General features: G+C 34.4%; 1 protein-coding gene across 1 annotated transcript in view; it reads left to right on the top strand.

The window, feature by feature from the left end:
* LOC138695046 (probable peptidoglycan muropeptide transporter SLC46) overlaps positions 1-19,749 on the top strand; it is a 91,530-nt gene extending 71,781 nt beyond the window's left edge. Inside the window, exons 3-6 of the mRNA XM_069819378.1 lie at positions 6,491-6,628; positions 7,999-8,082; positions 11,877-12,033; positions 19,413-19,749. Of these exons, the coding sequence (XP_069675479.1) occupies positions 6,491-6,628; positions 7,999-8,082; positions 11,877-12,033; positions 19,413-19,599 (566 nt within the window). The 3' untranslated portion in view covers positions 19,600-19,749. The remainder of the gene's footprint in view (positions 1-6,490; positions 6,629-7,998; positions 8,083-11,876; positions 12,034-19,412) is intronic.
* The last annotated feature ends 757 nt before the right edge of the window (positions 19,750-20,506 follow it).

The following is a 20,506-nucleotide window of genomic DNA, read 5'->3' as shown; positions in this document are numbered from 1 at the left end:
CTGCGATTGTGTGATCGTGTAAGCAAACTTTGTAAGTATGGGATAAGTCAGAACCAAAGGTATAAAAAAATTGACAAACTTTGAAAGAGTTTCGCTAGTTCTCAATAGATGGCACCATTATTGGGTCGGTTAAAAAGTGTCAGGGAAAATTGTTATGCAGATTAAGCATAAATTATTCTCATAATTGACAATATCAGCGGTTTGCAGCTAAACCCAGTGTTGTTTTAAAATCAGTAGAGTGCTATGAAAAATTGAATTCTATAATACGAGTATAGCTTATCTATGATTGGGGACAGTGACTGCTATCTTCGCCATCTCTTCGTAGAAATAATAACTAATGAATCCACACTTACACCAAGAAATGCGTGCTATCGTAGAAGAAAACATTGTATGACACACATTCGTAAAGTTATCTTTCTGGTCTTCACCTTGTTTCACAAATTACATTCATGCCAAAGAGAGAACCTTTACGAAATTGTCTCATAAATAACTAGGCCTATGGGATTATAAAACATTTAATAAAGAAAAATAACGTATCCAATTTGTAATGATGGGTAGTGTGATGTCATGGTCTGTGAAGAAAGGGGTTGCCATGACAACAATGATGTATTAAATATTATTGCCCAGCATATCGTTTCATAATATTAACTTTATGGCTCAAGTTATGCCGTCATAGTAGAAGTCATGACGTTTCAGTTGCTATGGTAATTCTTTACGCTACTGGTACAATAATGTGGCATATTATGAACGATTTTCACTAACGATAAAAACTGTCTATAATGTTGGTGCACAAAAAATAAACTTTCCATCTCCTTTTGAACAAATTTAAACTCTTTACGTTCATTAAACTAAATAATAGATTATCATTAACAAGACTAGTTATATTCACTGGGGATTTTGAGTATTTAACTGTTACATAGCCTATTAATAAATATAAATATTTTATTACCGCTAGTGTCATGATTGTGAACTCCATTATTAGTTCTAAACAGACTTCTATTATTTTTGTAGAACATAGCTGCTTTATATATCAAAATTACAGTCAAAGATTTGTGATTTGAATACATCTCTTAAACAATCTCTTAGCATAAGATTAAGAATTAATCTCAAACCCCTTTTCTATCATAAAGCAAAGTATATCCTAGGTTCTTTGAAATAATACACAAAAACTAATAAGCTCAAAAACCAAGAAGCACGATTACACAAATATGTATTGTGAATCACAGACACACATACAATAGTGGCAAGAAAAACCGGACCGACCCTTGTAGCTGCTACAAAAGAATCCTGTGCTGTGTATTGTGTCATACTGTGATAATTTCAATATGGATAGTGAAGCCAAAAGTATGTACTGCTATTTAATGTAAAAATATGCAGTTATCTTTGCCGAATAGAGGTAGAAATGTAATATTGATGCCAGATGGAAATAAAACTCTCAAAGTTTTTTCGTCTGTAATTTTGAGGCACTGAAGGAAACAAAAGACAGTAAGAATCGAACAAATGCAATAAATTTCATTGTTACAATTAATTATACAAGATGGATGTGTTTTGTGACTAGCAAAATTTGAATCTGTGGCTCTGAAATCAGCTACAAGGGTCGGTCCGGTTTTCTTTTTTGCCACTGCTGTACATAATACTCTAAACACATACCGTACATGATATATATCTCTCTCACACACATACGGACATCCTGGCATTTAATTACAGACAACACCAGCAGTTTTTCTTCCATTAGCTATCGCAATAACTCCTAGCTGCTCCATTTCTTGAGCAGGTCGTTGTCGCCCACAGTTGCCGCCCATTAGGTTACGTAACGTAACAATACACGACTGTGCTGTGTACATACCAGCTGACACGAGCATACTTTGTGCTGTTTTGTTTCGTCACATCACATGCATACCAAACAGTTCACAGGGATCAAGGTGCAGGTAAATGCACTATTGAATCATCTGCCAGTCTATTGTGAGGAGTCTCAACTCTGCTACACCTCCACGTTGCAACACCTCGGATAGAGGTGCATACCGTACCCTTTCACTTAGTTAACAGCATCAAAAATTGTTAATTTCTTATTATCTTATGTTAAACAGCGTCCTTTCTGAACAATTATATACAGGGTGAAGGTCCACACCTGTGGAGTAGCGGTTAACGCGTCTGGCCGCAAAACCAGATGGCCCGGGTTCGATTCTCGGTCGGGGCAAGTTACCTGGTTGAGGTTTTTTCCGGGATTTTCCATCAACCCAATATGAGCAAATGCTGGGTAACTTTTGTTGTTAGACCACGGACTCATTTCACCGGCATTATCACTTTCATCTCATTCAGACGCTAAAGAACCTAAGATGTTGATAAAGCGTCGTAAAATAACCTACTAAAAATAAAATAAAAAATACCGTGAACTGTAAGTAATGCCATTCATTTCAGAGGGTTATTCCAGCGTATAGATAATTATAAGTCTGGACACTTCGCGTCGGTACCTTTGATGTAGCCGGACTGATTTCAATGACCTTCAAACCAGTTTGAGCGTGATATTCTGCTTTCACCTTAGAGTTGGCGCTGACATCACACCAAGTAGTCGATACAACGGAAATAAACAGACATACAGTTAATACATTAGATATATTATGTACTCAAATAAAATAAAGTGGACTGATGAAATAATAAATCCGTTATTATCTGTAATGTCTAGACTCTAGAGTTTCTTTATAATCAGTGTTGCCAACTCGATTCTTAAAAACCCGCTAAGATACAATGCAGAAACCGCTAAATTGCTATACTGTCAATGTAAAAATAAGATTATTTTACCGCTGTAAGTGTTAAAAAACCCTAAATCCGTGTATCAGCAATACAAACTTCATAAATTTTAAACGCTAGATCTAGCGGAAAACCGCTGAATTGGCAACACTGTTTATAATGAGAGTTGAGACGTTGACTCCATCAACAATTAAAATATGTAGGCTAATGATTTGATATCACTGACAATGGGAAAACAGAGCTCATATGAGAAGTAAAACCATGCGCCTATATATTGTATACAAATATTAAACAAATTTGTTACATAATTATATAATTTATTATATTATTTTATAATATAATTTATTATATATAAAATATAAAAATTATTACAGTGAAACCTGTTCAAATCGGAACCTGAATAATCCGGAATCCTGTCTATTTCGGAACAATTTATTGGTCCCGGTGAAATTCATATGTATTATGTGTAATTTTTCCTGAATAAAACGGAAACTGTCCAACGCGGAAACGGACACTGTCTTCTACTGCTCAAAACGGAAATAATATTTTGGACACACTACTTTAATGTAAATTATATTTTGAAACAGTATGTGCTTTCAAGGAATGTACGAATTATACTAGTAGGTCACTAAGATAAAAACAAGTTTTCTTTGTAAAATTTTTGAGGGTGCGAGGGTGTGTTGGCCTGGTGGTCATAAATTTTATTACCCTATTGACTAGGCAGACGAGTCCCTTCAAAGATGTTCAATGCTTCACTCCTGTATACTGTCGTAGCTGGGTAGAATGCAAGTGTATTAGTGATTTCGTGATAAAAAAAAAGTTCCGTAAAAATGTTGCACTATCATTAATTGATTAAATAAAAGTTATAGAGGAAAATGAGAAACAAAGAGTATGGAAAATAATATTGAAATTTATGAATGGAAAACTGAGGTGTAACTTAACACTTTCAAAAATAAAGGCCATATCATGAATGAGTGGCTTGCGGTCAATAATGGTGACATAGAAGGAAAGAGAAAACAACTGGTTACATAGAAATAAATGAACTGTTGTAGAAGTGGATTTTTCGTGCCCTTTCAAAGATCATGCAAATTTCTGGACCTATTCTGCAAAGAAAACCCTTGAACTGGCAAAGAAATTGAATAATCCAGAATTCAAGGCTTCTAGGTTCCTAGTCCAATTAAATAATGTGCTATGATATACAGTACAGTATTATATTATAGTGTTAAATACTAAATTTAGTGTAATTAATAAACTTTATAGTGTTTAATGAGTGAGTTACGATACAATTTATACACGAAATGAGATTTTCATCAAGATCATTCACCAATTAAATAAGTGACAGGAACCTGATTTAATGTCAGTATTGTTAAACAGAATATTTCGTAATTCCTACAATTTGCGGCGTGCCATTTGTTTTTCATTTATACAAATGATAAAATATTCCATTTTAACTTCACACCTGAATAACACGGAAACCTGTCCACAATGGAAAAAAAAATTGGACCTTGTCACTTCCGTCTTGAACAGGTTTCACTGTATTATAACTACCGGTAGTTTATCACTGAGAAATAAGGAAAAGCTGTTAACTTGAATTTATTGGAAGCAAAGCCGTTACTGGATTATGCAACGAGGTAGGCTATGTTTGGATCCTGTGTCTAAGCTATTATTCAATTATTATTGTCGAGGAACTCTAGCGTGTGCTCGATTACACTAACCTCTAGCGTTTGAAAGTGGAATTAAACGCCGACGGATCGTATGCGCACAGAAAAAACAGAACAGGAAAAATTCGCTCAGTGTCTATTCTATATAATCCCTATTCGCCAGTTATTCTTTTAAATATTTCAAACAAAAAAGTTTAATAAAATTTTGCTCGCCTTTGTTTCCATTTCGAGATAAAAATTGTTTTATATGAAACATTTCATAGCGTGTTTTGAAAAAAACCATCGATTTAATTCCCAATATGCTCAGTGAATTCAAGATAGCAGTGTGCCATGATAATAAATAATTGAAAGAATTTTAGTTTTGTCCTTTAAATGTGCAGAAATTTGATCCAATAAATGGAATTTTGATTTAAACACTGCAGCAAACACATTCACTTTTGAATAATCTCGTTCATGTTATACTGTCAAACGTGGTTTTTCAGTATACCCTAGATGCGTACATTATGGCGATAAACTTTGCCACTTAAGTGAAATGTCACTAAACATAGAAGATTCTCAAAACCACCATTTTCCTCCATAGCGGCCTGCATGGAATTACATAATTCATATCGTTTGACGAGGTCTTCCGGTTTTAGTTTTTGCAGTAACTGTATGCGGTACGGTTTCATTCGCAATCGGGTTCGTAAAATTTTCCATACAGTCGGTTGCAAAATATCAAGTTCCCCACTGGCCGGTATGTTGATTTCTGAAGGCTGCGAATCCAATTAGGCCTCACTCGCTGCACTGTTTCATTAGAAACGCTTGGGCATCCACTGCTTTTACCTTTACTCACGGTATCAGTTGCCTTAAATTGACGATGCCATCGCAGAATGTTTTAGTGACCTGGCGGTGAAGTTCCAGAGAATTGTCTCCGGAACTCAAGCTGTACGGTAACAAAGGAAAATGACTTCTCATATTCCAAAACTGCGAACGCTTTCTGCTGCATAGACACCATTTTGAAAACTATGCTTGTGCTGCCGTCTGTCTACATGCGCCAGAGTTACAACAATGGAAAAGTAAACCAGCGAATAGCGATTATAAAGAATGGACACTGAGCGAATTTTCCTGTGTTTTGTTTCTCTGTGCGCCAGCGTTTAGTTCCACTTTCAAGCGCTAGAGGTTAGTATACTCGAGCATACGCTAAGATAATAATTGAGTATAGAGTTGAGAGACAGCATCCAAACATCGCCTACCTTATTGCATAATCCAGTAACGCTTTGCTTCAAATAAATCCAGGTTAACAGCTTTTCCTTATTTCTCACTGACAAACTAGTTGTAATAATAATATTTTATATTTCAGATATCATAAATTATATTATAAAATAATATAATACATTATAAAATTAAGTATCGAATTCGTTTAATATTTCTATAATAATATAATATAGGTATATGGTTTTACTTCTCGTAAGAGTTTCGTTTTTCCATTTTCAGCGCTAACAAATCATTATATATTTTAATTGTTGTTGGGGTCAACGTCTCAACTGTCATTATAAAGGAACTCTAGAGTCTAGACATTACAGTTAATGACGGATTAATTATTTTATGGATCCAATTTATTTTATTTGAGTACATAATGTACCTAGATGTATTAATTATATGTGTTATATTTCCGCTGTGTCGACTGCTAGCTGGTGTGATGTCAGCGCCAACTCTAGGGAGAAAGCAGAATCTCACGCTCTAGCTGGCTTGAAGGTCATTGAAATCAGTCCGGCTACATCAAAGGTACCGACGCGAAGTGTCCATTCTTTATAATCCCTATTCGCTGGTGCTGCCGTCTGTGTACACGCGCCAGAGTTACAACAATGGAAAAGTAAACTCTCAGAGTTTTTCTTTCGATTCATGATTAGCACAAACATATTGTATCCATAGTTTTCACAGATGTTTGACTTAAAACCTGATGAATCGTTTGTAATTGCCCTGTATTATATTGTACGAATTACTTTATACCTCAGACAGATATATAGTGAAGTGGAAGAGAAGGCCTTAACCTCACCCTAATAAATAATTATAATGCTAATTCTGTGAAATCCATGTTGCAGGCACGATGGTGTCGGTGTGTGTATTCAGCCACATCCTCAAGATCGATGACGCGCTGATAGGCGTCATGTCGTGCATGAGCAAGATCCTGGCCAGCTTCGTCTATGCCTTCAGCACCACCGACTGGCAGATATATATGGGTGCGTACTGTCTCTGATTCCTTGAATTGTATTGTGACTGAAAAGGACTATTTAGCAAGAGTAAAAATTCTGGTACAATTCTAATGGGGACAGAACGGGCCTACCGACTCAATCCGTGATGATGATGATGATGATGATGATGATGATGATGATGATGATTATGATGGTGATGATGATGATAACTGCGAAAGCAATGATGATGATAACGAAGGCGATGAAATTATGAAGACGGCGAAGACAATGATATTACAACTATAATTATGACGATGTGATGATAGCAAAAACGATGTTATAATGATGATGATGATGATGATGATGATGATGGTAACTGCGAAAGCAATGATGATGATAACGAAGGCGATGAAATGATGAAGACGGCGAAGACAATGATATTACAACTATAATTATGACGATGTGATGAAAGGAAAAACGATGTTATACTGATGATGATGATGATGATGATAACGAAGGCGATGAAATGATGAAGACGGCGAAGACAATGATATTACAACTATAATTATGACGATGTGATGATAGCAAAAACGATGATATAATGATGATGATGATAACTAGCAAAAACGATGCTATAATGATGATGATGATAACTGCGAAAGCGATGATGATGATGATGATGATAACGAAGGCGATGAAATGATGAAGACGGCGAAGACAATGATATTACAACTATAATTATGACGATGTGATGATAGCAAAAACAATGTTACAATGATGATGATGATGATAACTGCGAAAGCTATGATGATGACGATAACGAAGGCGATGAAATGATGAAGACGGCGAAGACAATGATATTACAACTATAATTATGACGATGTGATGATAGCAAAAACGATGATATAATGATGATGATGATGATAGCTGCGAAAGCGATGATGATGATGATGATGATGATAACGAAGGCGATGAAATGATGAAGACGGCGAAGACAATGATATTACAACTATAATTATGACGATGTGATGATAGCAAAAACAATGTTACAATGATGATGATGATGATGATGATGATGATAACTGCGAAAGCTATGATGATGACGATAACGAAGGCGATGAAATTATGAAGACGGCGAAGACAATGATATTACAACTATAATTATGACGATGTGATGATAGCAAAAACGATGTTACAATGATGATGATGATGATGATGATGATTATTAATTTATTTATTTATTTATTTATTTATTTATTTATTTATTTATTTGAGATATCTGAGCCGATGGAGTGATTTGTTTTGGGGTGAAGATCTATGGTAAGTCTCACCAGAAACTGACCCCCACTCACCCTGACTGCCATGTAAGCCCCTACTGAGCGATCGCCCGTCACACCTCTGGTTGTTGTGTGTTGCAGCCCCGCTGGTGGAGATCCTGAACGGCACCTCCTTCATAGCGATGCGCTCCATTGCGTCCAAACTCGTGCCTACCGACGAGATAGGTGAGTGCCAGCGATGAAAATGTTTTGGAAAATTGTACCCTTTAAGAATTTCATTATCTTATTGATTCTGATAAGTTTTGCAATTTACTGATATAATTATGAATTTTCTTGAAAATTTTCCCCTTGTTAAGTATTTCTTTAGCTAATTTCTTGTGCTAAATTTTATAATTATTGTACTGATATAATTATAAATTTTCCTGACATTTTGTTCTCTTATTAGACAATTTTATTGGGTTATTCATTTTGCTACGTTTTTAATTGTACTAACATAATTACAAATACATTTTCCTGAGAATGTTTCCCCTTATTAAGCAATTTTGTTATCCTTATTGATTTTATTTTTATAATACATATATAATTATAGATCCTTCCGAAAATTTTTCCTTTATTAAACATTTTTTTGAAGTGGGTATTCATTTCGCAAATTTGTAGAGTCGTACAGATATGATAATTTACCCTTATCAAGTAGTTTGTTTAGCTTATTGGTTTGGTTGACATTCATGATCATTTTACTCGTGGAAACTTTAATATATATATTTCGATAAATTTAAATATTCCCTTTCGCAGAACAATTTTGAAATATGTCTATAAACTTTTCAATATTCTCTCTTTTATAGGCATCCAACAAACAAAACTCAGTGCGCAGAAACCAGCGGGCATGACTGTCTCGCGCAGATGACGTATGCTCCCTTTCCCAGCATGCTCCCCGTCTCCAATCACACTATGCGCATGCGCACGTATTAACTTCTTGTGCTCAACTGAACACGTGTTATTGCTACAGTTAGGGAGTCACATAGCGTTTTATATTAAATATTAATTTAATTTAAATATGAGGACAGTTCCATTGAAGATAGATACCGATTGTGACTTAGAAAGAGACGATGTTGACATCTTGTAATGTTATAATCACTTAATTGGTTATTGTTACAGCTGCTCTTTGAGTCCACATGTTTGCAACCCTAGCCGTTATAGCTATACCAGTAGCCGTTTATCAAAGAACCCGTCTACTGCAGGGGGTAAGAGGGGTATAGAATGTGCGGCGCGAGGAGTCTGAGCTGAGTTTTGCTTGTAGGATACCTATAGTATTAAGAATTTAGCTATCCTCAGATTTAAAAGGAAGGTAAACTCTCAACTTAAATTAAACCCTCTATATAATGTTATTGAATTTTATGGTATTATAGTCCCGACGCTGTTATTTCCGGCGTGACTCCGCCTCTTTGCTTACGTCTTAGAAAGTGAAGGCTCTATAAAGTCTAGGTAGGTAGTATCGTTCGCCATTTTTGTTCTTACGTTGCCGAGCTACCATACGAGGAATCTATTTGCCACACCGTTAAACATTATCATGTCGTAGCTCCTATGATAATAAATCAAACGCAATGTAATTCAGTAAATAATTGAGCGGCAAATAACGTCTTCGTGTGCTTTCTGCGAACGCCAACGAAAGAGCTAAAATGGCGGGCGATTATATTAAGTATTTATCGAGCCTTAAGTAATGAATCAGTGAATCACAAGACGGACACTTTTAAAAGTAGCCGACCTGCAACGCGATTGGCTGCCGGAAATTAGAGCGACGGGACTATATGTTGTGATATTTTATTTATGATGGTGCCATATTATGTAGTAATATCATGTGGCGAATTAAACCAATTCATACGATGAAAGAGTAATGGAACGGAGAAAAATTCTCTCCGGCGCCGGGACTTGAACCCGGGTTTTCAGCTCTACGTGCTGATGCTTTATCCACTAAGCCACACCGGATACAACTCCGACGCCGGTTAGAATCGTCTCAGATTAAGCTCCAACTCTTGGGTACTTCGGTACATTAAAATAATATATATGATATGCGTAAATCACTTCGTGATTTAAGACGGCGCTTATTCCGTCGGATCCCGGCCAACTAGTCACTCATATCGAGTGCACCTCAGCACATGTGTGGACTTCGGTCCTGCGTTCATAGACATCTATGACGTAGTGCAGAGGGCGGCCACTAGAGGGAACCCAAGAGATGGAGCTTAATCTGAGACGATTCTAACCGGCGTCGGAGTTGTATCCGGTGTGGCTTAGTGGATAAAGCATCAGCACGTATAGCTGAAAACTCGGGTTCAAGTCCCGGCGCCGGAGAGAATTTTTCTCCGTTCCATTACTCTTTCATCGTATGATGACGCAGAATATCTGCATGGAAATATCATATGTACTTCGGTACATTAAAATAATATATATATATGATATGAGTAAATCACTTCGTGATTTAAGACGGCGCTTATTCCGTCGGATCCCGGCCAACTAGTCACTCATATCGAGTGCACCTCAGCACATGTGTGGACTTCGGTCCTGCGTTCATAGACATCTATGACGTAGTGCAGAGGGCGGCCACTAGAGGGAACCCAAGAGTTGGAGCTTAATCTGAGACGATTCTAACCGGCGTCGGAGTTGTATCCGGTGTGGCTTAGTGGATAAAGCATCAGCACGTAGAGCTGAAAACCCGGGTTCAAGTCCCGGCGCCGGAGAGAATTTTTCTCCGTTCCATTACTCTTTCATCGTATGATGACGCAGAATATCTGCATGGAAATATCATATGTACTTCGGTACATTAAAATAATATACAGGGTGTAACAACTTTAATGTTTAGAATTTCTGGAACATGTTCCCTGACACGTTCTACGTCGATTAAACCTAACATACCTATATCCAAAGTTCTATAGGTTTGGAGTATTTGTACCCCAAAGTTAAATTTTTGAGTTTAATTTTATCGCTGAATACTGAAAGAAGTAACACCAATTTCCGAAAGTGACATGTCTATGTCATTATTTTTATTAGTACCATATTACATTTTAATATCAACTACTTGTGAGTATGAAAGAAGCAGTGCAAAGTTGAAAAAAAATGTCCTTAAGAATCCAAACACTGTACTTCTTGAAATTTGCCAATAGGCACGTGAAAATACCTGTGCACTAGGAATCCTACGATTTGGGAACCGTGCTTGATATGCCAAAACAGCTGCTGTTGCATTGCCATCACACAGTCCATACACATGAACTATGTCGGCGTATTCCTGATGTGTGTACACAAAAGGCATGTTTTAATGGTCAAAACTCAATAAAAAGACTAATCACAATACGGTTTATTTTTCTCACAACTGTTATTTTAAACTGTTGTCTGTTTCGTTTCCTTAGCAACCTAAACAATTTTAATTTAATTTCTCTTAAAAGTAAAATTTCCTTCATTCACTGCTTTTCAAATGTTTCTTATGTATCTCTACTTAGTAATGCCATAAAATAGGCCTTGTATAAACGGTATAATGCTTGGAGCTGCAAGAAGTTCTATTTTTTCCAGCTCTGTTATCTCTGTAACCTCTCAATTTCGGATATAGGTATGTTAGGTTTAATCAACGTAGAATGTGTCAGAGAACATGTTCCAGAAATTCTAAATATTAAAGTTGTTACACCCTGTATAAACCAATTCAATTCATTCTTCAGATTACAAGCAAAGGAACGAAGAAAGCAACTGTTTGGACAGACGGAAAATTTTCTGGAAAAATATAGAGCAAAATTTTCCGGAAAATAATCTTAATCAGATAATAATTTTCTGTTGAAAACTTTCCTTCTGGCATCACTACTGGTTATCAGTAGCCCTGCAGCGCGGCATCAGTAAGATGGGAGGAAAAAAAAAACCTCCTTCGAACTGCCCATTTTGGCGGCTTCTTGAGGCTTTGCGGCCTCTGACGTCATAAGCTAACCCCGTTATTACAGCACGCAGGCAATGGTGTGTTGCAGCATATTTGTGTTGCTCCACAGGCAAAGTGAACTCGTTGTTCGGGGTGTGCGAGGCCCTGATGCCGCTGGTGTACGGCCCCATGTACAGCGCCGTGTACGCCGCCACCATGCACACCGTCCCCGGCGCCTTCTTCCTGCTGGGGGGCGGCCTCACCGCACCTGCCGTGCTCATCTTCATGTAAGTCTTGCACTGCACTTCACTCCACCTGTTTTAGTCTGTGTTCGAGTCTGCTGCAACAATCATTTACTTATTTATTTTTACATTTACTAACTTATTTATTTATTTATTTATTTATTTATTTATTTATTTATTCATTCATTCATTCATTCATTCATTTATTCATTCATTCATTCAATTATTTACTCATTTATTTATTTTTCTATTTATTTCGAAAAAAAAATCGAAAAAAATCGAAAGAGAATTGGGAGGACAAATTTAAAAGGTACGCAAAACGCGTCCTTGCAAGGGGTTGGGGCTGTACAAAACTAAATATGTGAGCTCCAAGCCTGTTGGCCACTAGTCTCACTCCAGGTTACGCTGCTCCACTGAAGGAGCTCTAGAAAATTTTGAAGGGGAAGCCGAAATTGGACGTAACCTCTTAGGTACCACATACGCGAGGGGGACGGAGATTTGATCAAGTGATCACGGGACGGGACGAGGAGGAGATGGCTGGTGTTTGCCGTTAGGATGGCGAGACGCTGTCATCTGTTGTTCGATGACAAGGCATGTGAAGGCCGTCGGAAGAAGCGCCGTCTATTTGTTCATGTATTAACCTACTTTTATACTTATTAACTTATTTATTTATTCAGTTATTTATTTACTTATTTATTTATTCAATTATTTACTCATTTATTTATTTATTTATGTATTTATCTAATGTTATACTTACTAACTTATTTATTTATTTATTTATTTATTTATTTATTTATTTATTTATTTATTTATTTATTTATTTATTTATTTATTGTCTATTTATTTTGTGTTACATATTTGATGTTTACTAAATTATTTATTTATTTACTAATTTATTTATTTATTTATTGTCTATTTATTTTGTGTTACATATTTGATGTTTACTAAATTATTTATTTATTTGATTATTCATTCATTCATTCATTCAATTATTTACTCATTTATTTATTTTCTATTTATTTATGTATTAACCTACTTTTATACTTACTAAATTATTTATTTATTTATTTATTGTCTATTTATTTTGTGTTACATATTTGATGTTTACTAAATTATTTATTTATTTACTAATTTATTTATTTATTTATTGTCTATTTATTTTGTGTTACATATTTGATGTTTACTAAATTATTTATTTATTTGATTATTCATTCATTCATTCATTCAATTATTTACTCATTTATTTATTTTCTATTTATTTATGTATTAACCTACTTTTATACTTACTAAATTATTTATTTATTTATTTATTTATTGTCTATTTATTTTGTGTTACATATTTGATGTTTACTAAATTATTTATTTATTTATTTATTTATTGTCTATTTATTGTCTATTTATTTTGTGTTACATATTTGATGTTTACTAAATTATTTATTTATTTGATTATTCATTCATTCATTCATTCAATTATTTACTCATTTATTTATTTTCTATTTATTTATGTATTAACCTACTTTTATACTTACTAAATTATTTATTTATTTATTTATTTATTTATTGTCTATTTATTTTGTGTTACATATTTGATGTTTACTAAATTATTTATTTATTTATTTATTTATTGTCTATTTATTTTGTGTTACATATTTGATGTTTACTAAATTATTTATTTATTTAATTATTTATTTATTTATTTAATTATTTATTTATTTATTCATTCATTCATTTTATTTATTTACTCATTTATTTATTCTTATATTTATTGATGTATTAACCTTCTTTTATACTTACTAATTTATTTATTTATTTACTTATTTATTTATTCAATTATTTACTAATTTATTTATTTATTTATATATTTATCTGTTTTATACTTACTAACTTATTTATTTATTTATTTATTTATTTATTTATTTATTTATTTATTTATTTATTTATTTATTTATTTATTCATGTATTCAATTATTTACTCATTTATTTATTTGTCTATTTATTTATTTATTCAAAGAAAAAAATCTCATCCGGCCTTAATTAAGGATGACCACGAGGATCCGGAAATTAATAGCAAACAAATACAATTAATTAAATATGAATATTGTTATAAAAATAAAATGTAATAGTTAAGCACCATTGACTACCAATTATAAAATAAAATCTTAGAAGATGACTATAAAATTACTCATTTATTTATTTATTTGTCTATTTATTTATGTATTTATCTATTTTTATACTTACTAATTTAGCCTATTTATTTATTTATTTATTTATTTATTTATTTATTTATTTATTTATTTATTTATTTATTTATTTATTTATTTATTTATTTATTTATTTATTTGTCTATTTATTTATTTAGCTATTTTTATATTTACTAATATCTATTTATTCATTCCTTTATTTATTTATTATTTATTACAAATTTATTTATTTACTTAGTTCTTTATTCATTCATTCATTCATTTATTCACTGATTCATTCATTCATTCATTGAATGATTCATTCATTTCTTCATTTGTTTATTTATTTATTTATTTATTTATTCATTCATTTATTAACTTATTTATCTGTATTTTCGGTCTGTCTGTCTGATTGTCTCCATGTTCACATAAGCAAGGGATAAATTAAATAAATTATACAATTGTACAAATTGAAAACTACGAGCCCATAAATAAATTGTAACTAGGCAGTACTGATGCAGAATATCATATTTCACACATATACACAAGATTAATTCTACAACATAACACTTGTGTATGAAAGAAAATGAAACAAACATCCTATAAGAAATAGTGCAATAAAATATGTGCTAAGAAATTATTAATAATTTTTTTAAAATAAATATTCAATAAATGCAAACAAAGATTTATCTGGGACTTATATGAACACACCTTAGGAAGGGGTATCTGAATTGGATTATCGTTCATATACGCTCAGCATTACCTCTTTTGACTTATAGTTCTCCAGGAAGTCGTAAGAGGTCGTTGAAATAAATGTCTAGCAGTTTGTCGAATAAATTTTGTAACGCCCTGTATGATATCACAGGAAATTGTCTATTGTTCATAGAGAGCGCCGTCTAGACTTTTTGGTTTCCTAACACGACTGAGTTCGTCTCACGCGCAGGGCATGTAGGCCTGCTATCTTGGCAACGGTTCGCGACCTCGATCTCTGCATGTGAAATAACAGAACAATTGCTCCGTTTTACTAGGGAGTTGTCACTTTTAATCAGGGAGATTCGTGGAAGAGTCGTCGAATTCAAATGCGAAGTGAGCAAGATGAGAAAGTTTTACGCCTCCTGTCTTGAGTAGATGAGGTGAGAGATGTTACCACGTTTTTGCATATGAAAGAGGCAAATAAAAATGTAGAATTTTTTCGCTATAGTTATTGAGGCGAGGGAACTTTCTATTCAGCTTTCTTTTGTTTCGTGTTTTATCACGTAAGAGAATTATAAAAGCGGTTGTATAGGACCTATTGGAGAAGAAATTCGGCTCGAATATTTTATGTAGGTTTTCCGAATAAATACTTTCATGCTCTGACGTCTGAAATGCGCCACGCCACTCAGTGGGCTTTCTAGTCGAAGTTCCGCGTTCAATAAATGATCTGATTTAACAATGCTATCTATATTAATAGTCATTTATAATATAAGAGACTAAAATTAGTTTTTATCCACGAGCGCATAATATTTATTTTTGATACAAGTTCGTAAAAGTTCTCTTTTTGGTACGAGTATAAAGTTTCACAAACACACAAGGGCCAAAAAGATAACTTTACGAAAGTGTGTCATACAAAGTTTTTTTCTACAGCAGCACAAATTTATATTAAATAAATATTTCAAGTTGGAAAGGTTATAAGATCACGATTTCATGGCCGTTTAAACTCAGAGCCATTATTCATTCATTCATTCATTCATTCATTCATTCATTTTATTCCATAGATCTTACATGAGCAATGAAGCTTTAAGATGTGGACCAAGTCAAAATTTTACAATATTACAATTTTTACAAATTTTTACAGTTTTACAATTTAGTAATTTTCTACAATTTTTTCAATTTTGTGCAATTCTTTACAATATTTTGGCGAAATGTAGTGAGATGAGGTGAGGTCCGAGGATTCGCCAAAATATTACCCGGCATTTGCCTTTTGGTTGGGGAAAACCTCGGAAAAACCCAACCAGGTAATCAAATCAAAGGGAGGGGGGGTAATCAAATCAAAGGGGTTGATGCCGAGGACTCGCCATAGAACATCCGGCTTCAGTTCCATAAGTATTCATGTAATGACAGCCTATTTTATTCATGATCACGATTTCATGGCCGTCTAAACCGGCCATAACCAACAATGCGGTTAGAAAGAGCTGAATGCTATCTTTTTGCAATGAGTATCATTTAACTTAAGAACAATAAGGGCTAATGACCACCTCTGTAGTGTAGGGGTCAGCATGATGGTCTCTTACGCAGAGGGCCCGGGTTCGATTCCCCGTCGGGTTGAATTTCCTGGTTGAGTTTTTTTCAGGGTTTTCCCTCAACCGTAAGGCAAATGCCAGGAAATTCGGGCCACGACATCCCTGAATATCACTATAAATCAGTAATATATTTACAGTCGCCATCTAGTTCACAACAATAGAACCAGTCTCAACAATAGTACGCAGGCCTTCGGATTTCACACAGAAGATTAACTCGCGATATGACCAGAGATGTTAAAGCGAATAAATAACAGCGAGAAAAAAAAATAAAAAAATAAGGGCTAGAACAAATAAAATGTAAATATGAATGTTGGATTTGTTACTTATTTGTTGTTACGTGTAATATTTACGTAATGAAAGATGGAGGTAATGCATTAATTTCTTACTAACGAAGTGAAGTTTGTACATTGAATATTCCATTTTCTTTCGGGGTGCGTGAAGTGATAGCCTTCCTTTTTTACGCACTCGTGTTTTTTACGCACTGCGGACGAAAACTGTCAGAAAAGTACTGCCAACTATGAAGTTCGAATGTCATCAAACACCAAAAAATTCAAAGATGAAATATTAAACATATTTTATTTTAAATCTTGATTACACAACTTTTAACACTGTATCACTTCGGAATATGTATGATAAGAACTTTCTTGTGTTAAATTTTAACGTACCTTGTTAACATGTTTCGACCTATTTTGGGTCATCTTCAGAACTGATCGTTGTTGGTCTTGGCGCCTCTTGTTTCCTGTGAGGATGCGTTCGTAGTGTAGAGTCAAAGAGTGTATGTGTTTTGAAATTGAGTTATTGAGTTGTGTGTTGAGAATATCGTTGGGGTGTGTTTTCGTGTGTCTGTATATTTCATATTGTTCTAGTGTGTTGAGTTTCTAGCTTTTTGGTTGGATGTGCAGTATTTCCATGTCTGTGTTGATGTCTCTGTAGGTGTGGTTGGCATTTGTGATGTGTTCTGCATATGTGGAGGTTTTTTGTAATTTCGTTACGGCTGTGATGTGTTCTTTGTAACGTGTTTGAAACGATCTGCCTGTCTGTCCTATGTAGAAGTTGTTGCAGGTGTTACATTTGAGTTTGTATACGCCTGTGTGGTTATATTTGTTTGTTTGTGTTGTTTGTGTGTTGAGATGTTTTTGTAGAGTGTTATTTGTTCTGTATGCGATGTTGTAATTATTTTTGAAGGACTTGTTGTTCTTTAAAAATATGAATACATGTTTGATTTTCAATCTTTGATTTTGTGATGTTTGGTGGCATTTGAACTTCATAGTTGGCAGAACATTTTTGGTATTTTTGTTAGCCATGTTGGATTTTTCCCTCCTTCTAGGAAATTATTATTATTATTATTATTATTATTATTATTATTATTATTATTATTATTATTATTTTAAGTATTATGTGGCCGCTCGACACACATTAATGCGAGTCGGACCGCACAGAAAACTACTTACACTTCTGTTTCCATAGTGCCACGAGTGACGTCAGAGTAAACTTTTCATGTCAAATATGTTACAGTGTTTCTCTTTTGTACATCGAGCATGTACATGGAACGTAACTAGTCTTTATAGAACAGGAGGGGTAACGTTAGTAGCAAAAGAGCTACTGTAGCTAGATACAGAATAGACCTCGTGGGAGTATAAGAGGTTAGGTTAGATGGAGATGGCATTTGTTTGGAAGAAAATCCTTAAAAGACGAAGTATATGATTATGTCTCGTGACCAGAATATTGTATGAAATGGAAATATAAAAATTCGAGATTTATCCTTCGAAGAGGTGGAAAAATTAAAATATCTTGGAGCAACAGTAACAAATATAAATGATACTCGGGAGGAAATTAAACGCAGAATAAATATGGGAAATGCCTGTTATTATTCAGTTGAGAACCTTTTGTCATCCAGTCTGCTGTCAAAAAATCTGAAAGTTAGAATTTATAAAAGAGTTATATTACCGGTTTTTTTTTTTATTTATTTAATTTATTTAAATTTAAATATACAGAGTAAAGAATATAATTACAAACAAGAGAAATAGAAATAAAACAATACAATCAATATAAAAAAGAAGATACAGTAATATTAACAAAATTTGTTCTGTTGTTGTTCTGTATGGTTGTGAAACTTGGACTCTCACTTTGAGAGAGGAACAGAGATTAAGGGTGTTTGAGAATAAGGTGCTTGGGAAAATTTTTGAAGCTAAAAGGGATGAAGTTACAGGAGAATGGAGAAAGTTACACAACGCAGAGCTGCACGCATTGTATTCTTCACCTGACATAATTAGGAACATTAAATCCAGACGTTTGAGATGGGCAGGGCATGTAGCACGTATGGGCGAATCCAGAAATGCATATAGAGTGTTAGTTGGGAGACCGGAGGGAAAAAGACCTTTAGGGAGGCCGAGACATAGATGGGAGGATAATATTAAAATGGATTTGAGGGAGGTGGGATATGATGATAGAGAATGGATTAACCTTTCACTGGATAGGGACCGATGGCGGGCTTATGTGAGGGCGACAATGAACCTTCGGGTTCCTTAAAAGCCATTTGTAAGTAAGTAAGTAAGTATTATTATTTATTTATTTATTTATTTATTTATTTATTTATTTATTTATTTATTTATTTAGAATATTAACGTACAAAACAACAGCACAAGGCCAATTACTTATTATTATTATTATTATTATTATTATTATTATTATTATTATTATTATTATTATTATTACTATTATTTTAAGTATTATGTGGCCGCTCGACGCATATTAATGTGAGGCGGACCGCATAGAAAACTACTTACGCTTCTGTTTCCATGGTGCCACGAGTGACGTCAGAGTAAACTTTTCATGTTAAAAACGTTACAATTTTTCTCTTTTGTACATCGAGCATAGACGTATCACGTCAAAATGTAGGTAATGAAATGAAGAAAGGCGCCGTATGTGCAAGCAGATTACACAGATTGCCTGCGTTGTGTTTCAGTTGGATGTACTTCCAGCACAAGAAGGAGGCAGCCGCCAAGGCTCTGGAAGCTCGGAACTTGGAGGCAGCGAACCAGGAAGTGAAGAACAGCAGCATAGCCCTGGAGCATACAAACCAGAAGCAGCAGAACGGAGGCGTCGAGAACAAGGCCTACGTGGCGGAGGACGAGAGAGATGGCAAAGACTGATGGCAATATCTGTGATATACCACGCTTTATCTTAACCTCGGATTTTTTAACAAGTGCAAATGCGTAAAAAGTATTTCCACTCAAACGAACACAGCAGTTGAGTGCGGCTTTCCAGTTCAACATGTTGACTTGATCTTATTTTTTTTTTAATCTGAACACTTTTCCGCTTACTACTGAGTCAAGTTCACTAATTGGTTTAACTGTTAAGAAGCTTTCTTAAGACTCGGGCACCCTGAGGCTCTGAACCTCCTCAGAATTACGTACGAATACTTAACATGTTGACTATTGACATTTTAATACTGAACATGAAATGGTTTACAACTTAATCACCATCACTGAATAAATAGTTTTATGTCTGAAGTAGTTTTCTCAAGCGGAAACAAGATCACCACGAGAATCATTAGGCTACATCTCTAGGATGAATGTATAAAATATTTATGAATTATTTGATGTGCTGAATTCTTAAAATCCTCCCCCCTTTGAAATGCATTGATTTACAACTAAAATTTATTTTTGTAAAACGTATTATGTCTTTCACGTGTTAAATTTTATGTTACCTTGTTAACATGTTTCGGCCTGCTGTTGGCCATCCTCAGAACTGGTTGTTGCTGGTCTTGGCGCCTTTTGTTTTGTTTCCTGTGGGGGTGTGTTTGTGTAGTGTAATGTGGAGTCAAAGAATGTGTGTGTTCTGAAATTGAGTTGTGTGTTGAGAATTTCATTTGGATGTGTTTCAGAACACACACACTCTTTGACTCCACATTACACTACACAAACACACCCCCACAGGAAACAAAACAAAAGGCGCCAAGACCAGCAACAACCAATTCTGAGGATGGCAAATAGCAGGCCGAAACATATTAACAAGGTAACATAAAATGTAATACGTGAAAGGCATTACGTTTTCCAA

Source organism: Periplaneta americana, chromosome 2, assembly GCF_040183065.1.
Source record: "Periplaneta americana isolate PAMFEO1 chromosome 2, P.americana_PAMFEO1_priV1, whole genome shotgun sequence".
NCBI classification, from domain to species: domain Eukaryota; kingdom Metazoa; phylum Arthropoda; class Insecta; order Blattodea; family Blattidae; genus Periplaneta; species Periplaneta americana.
Note: the sequence above shows the minus strand (reverse complement) of the source record. Positions and strands in the feature narration are given on the sequence as shown.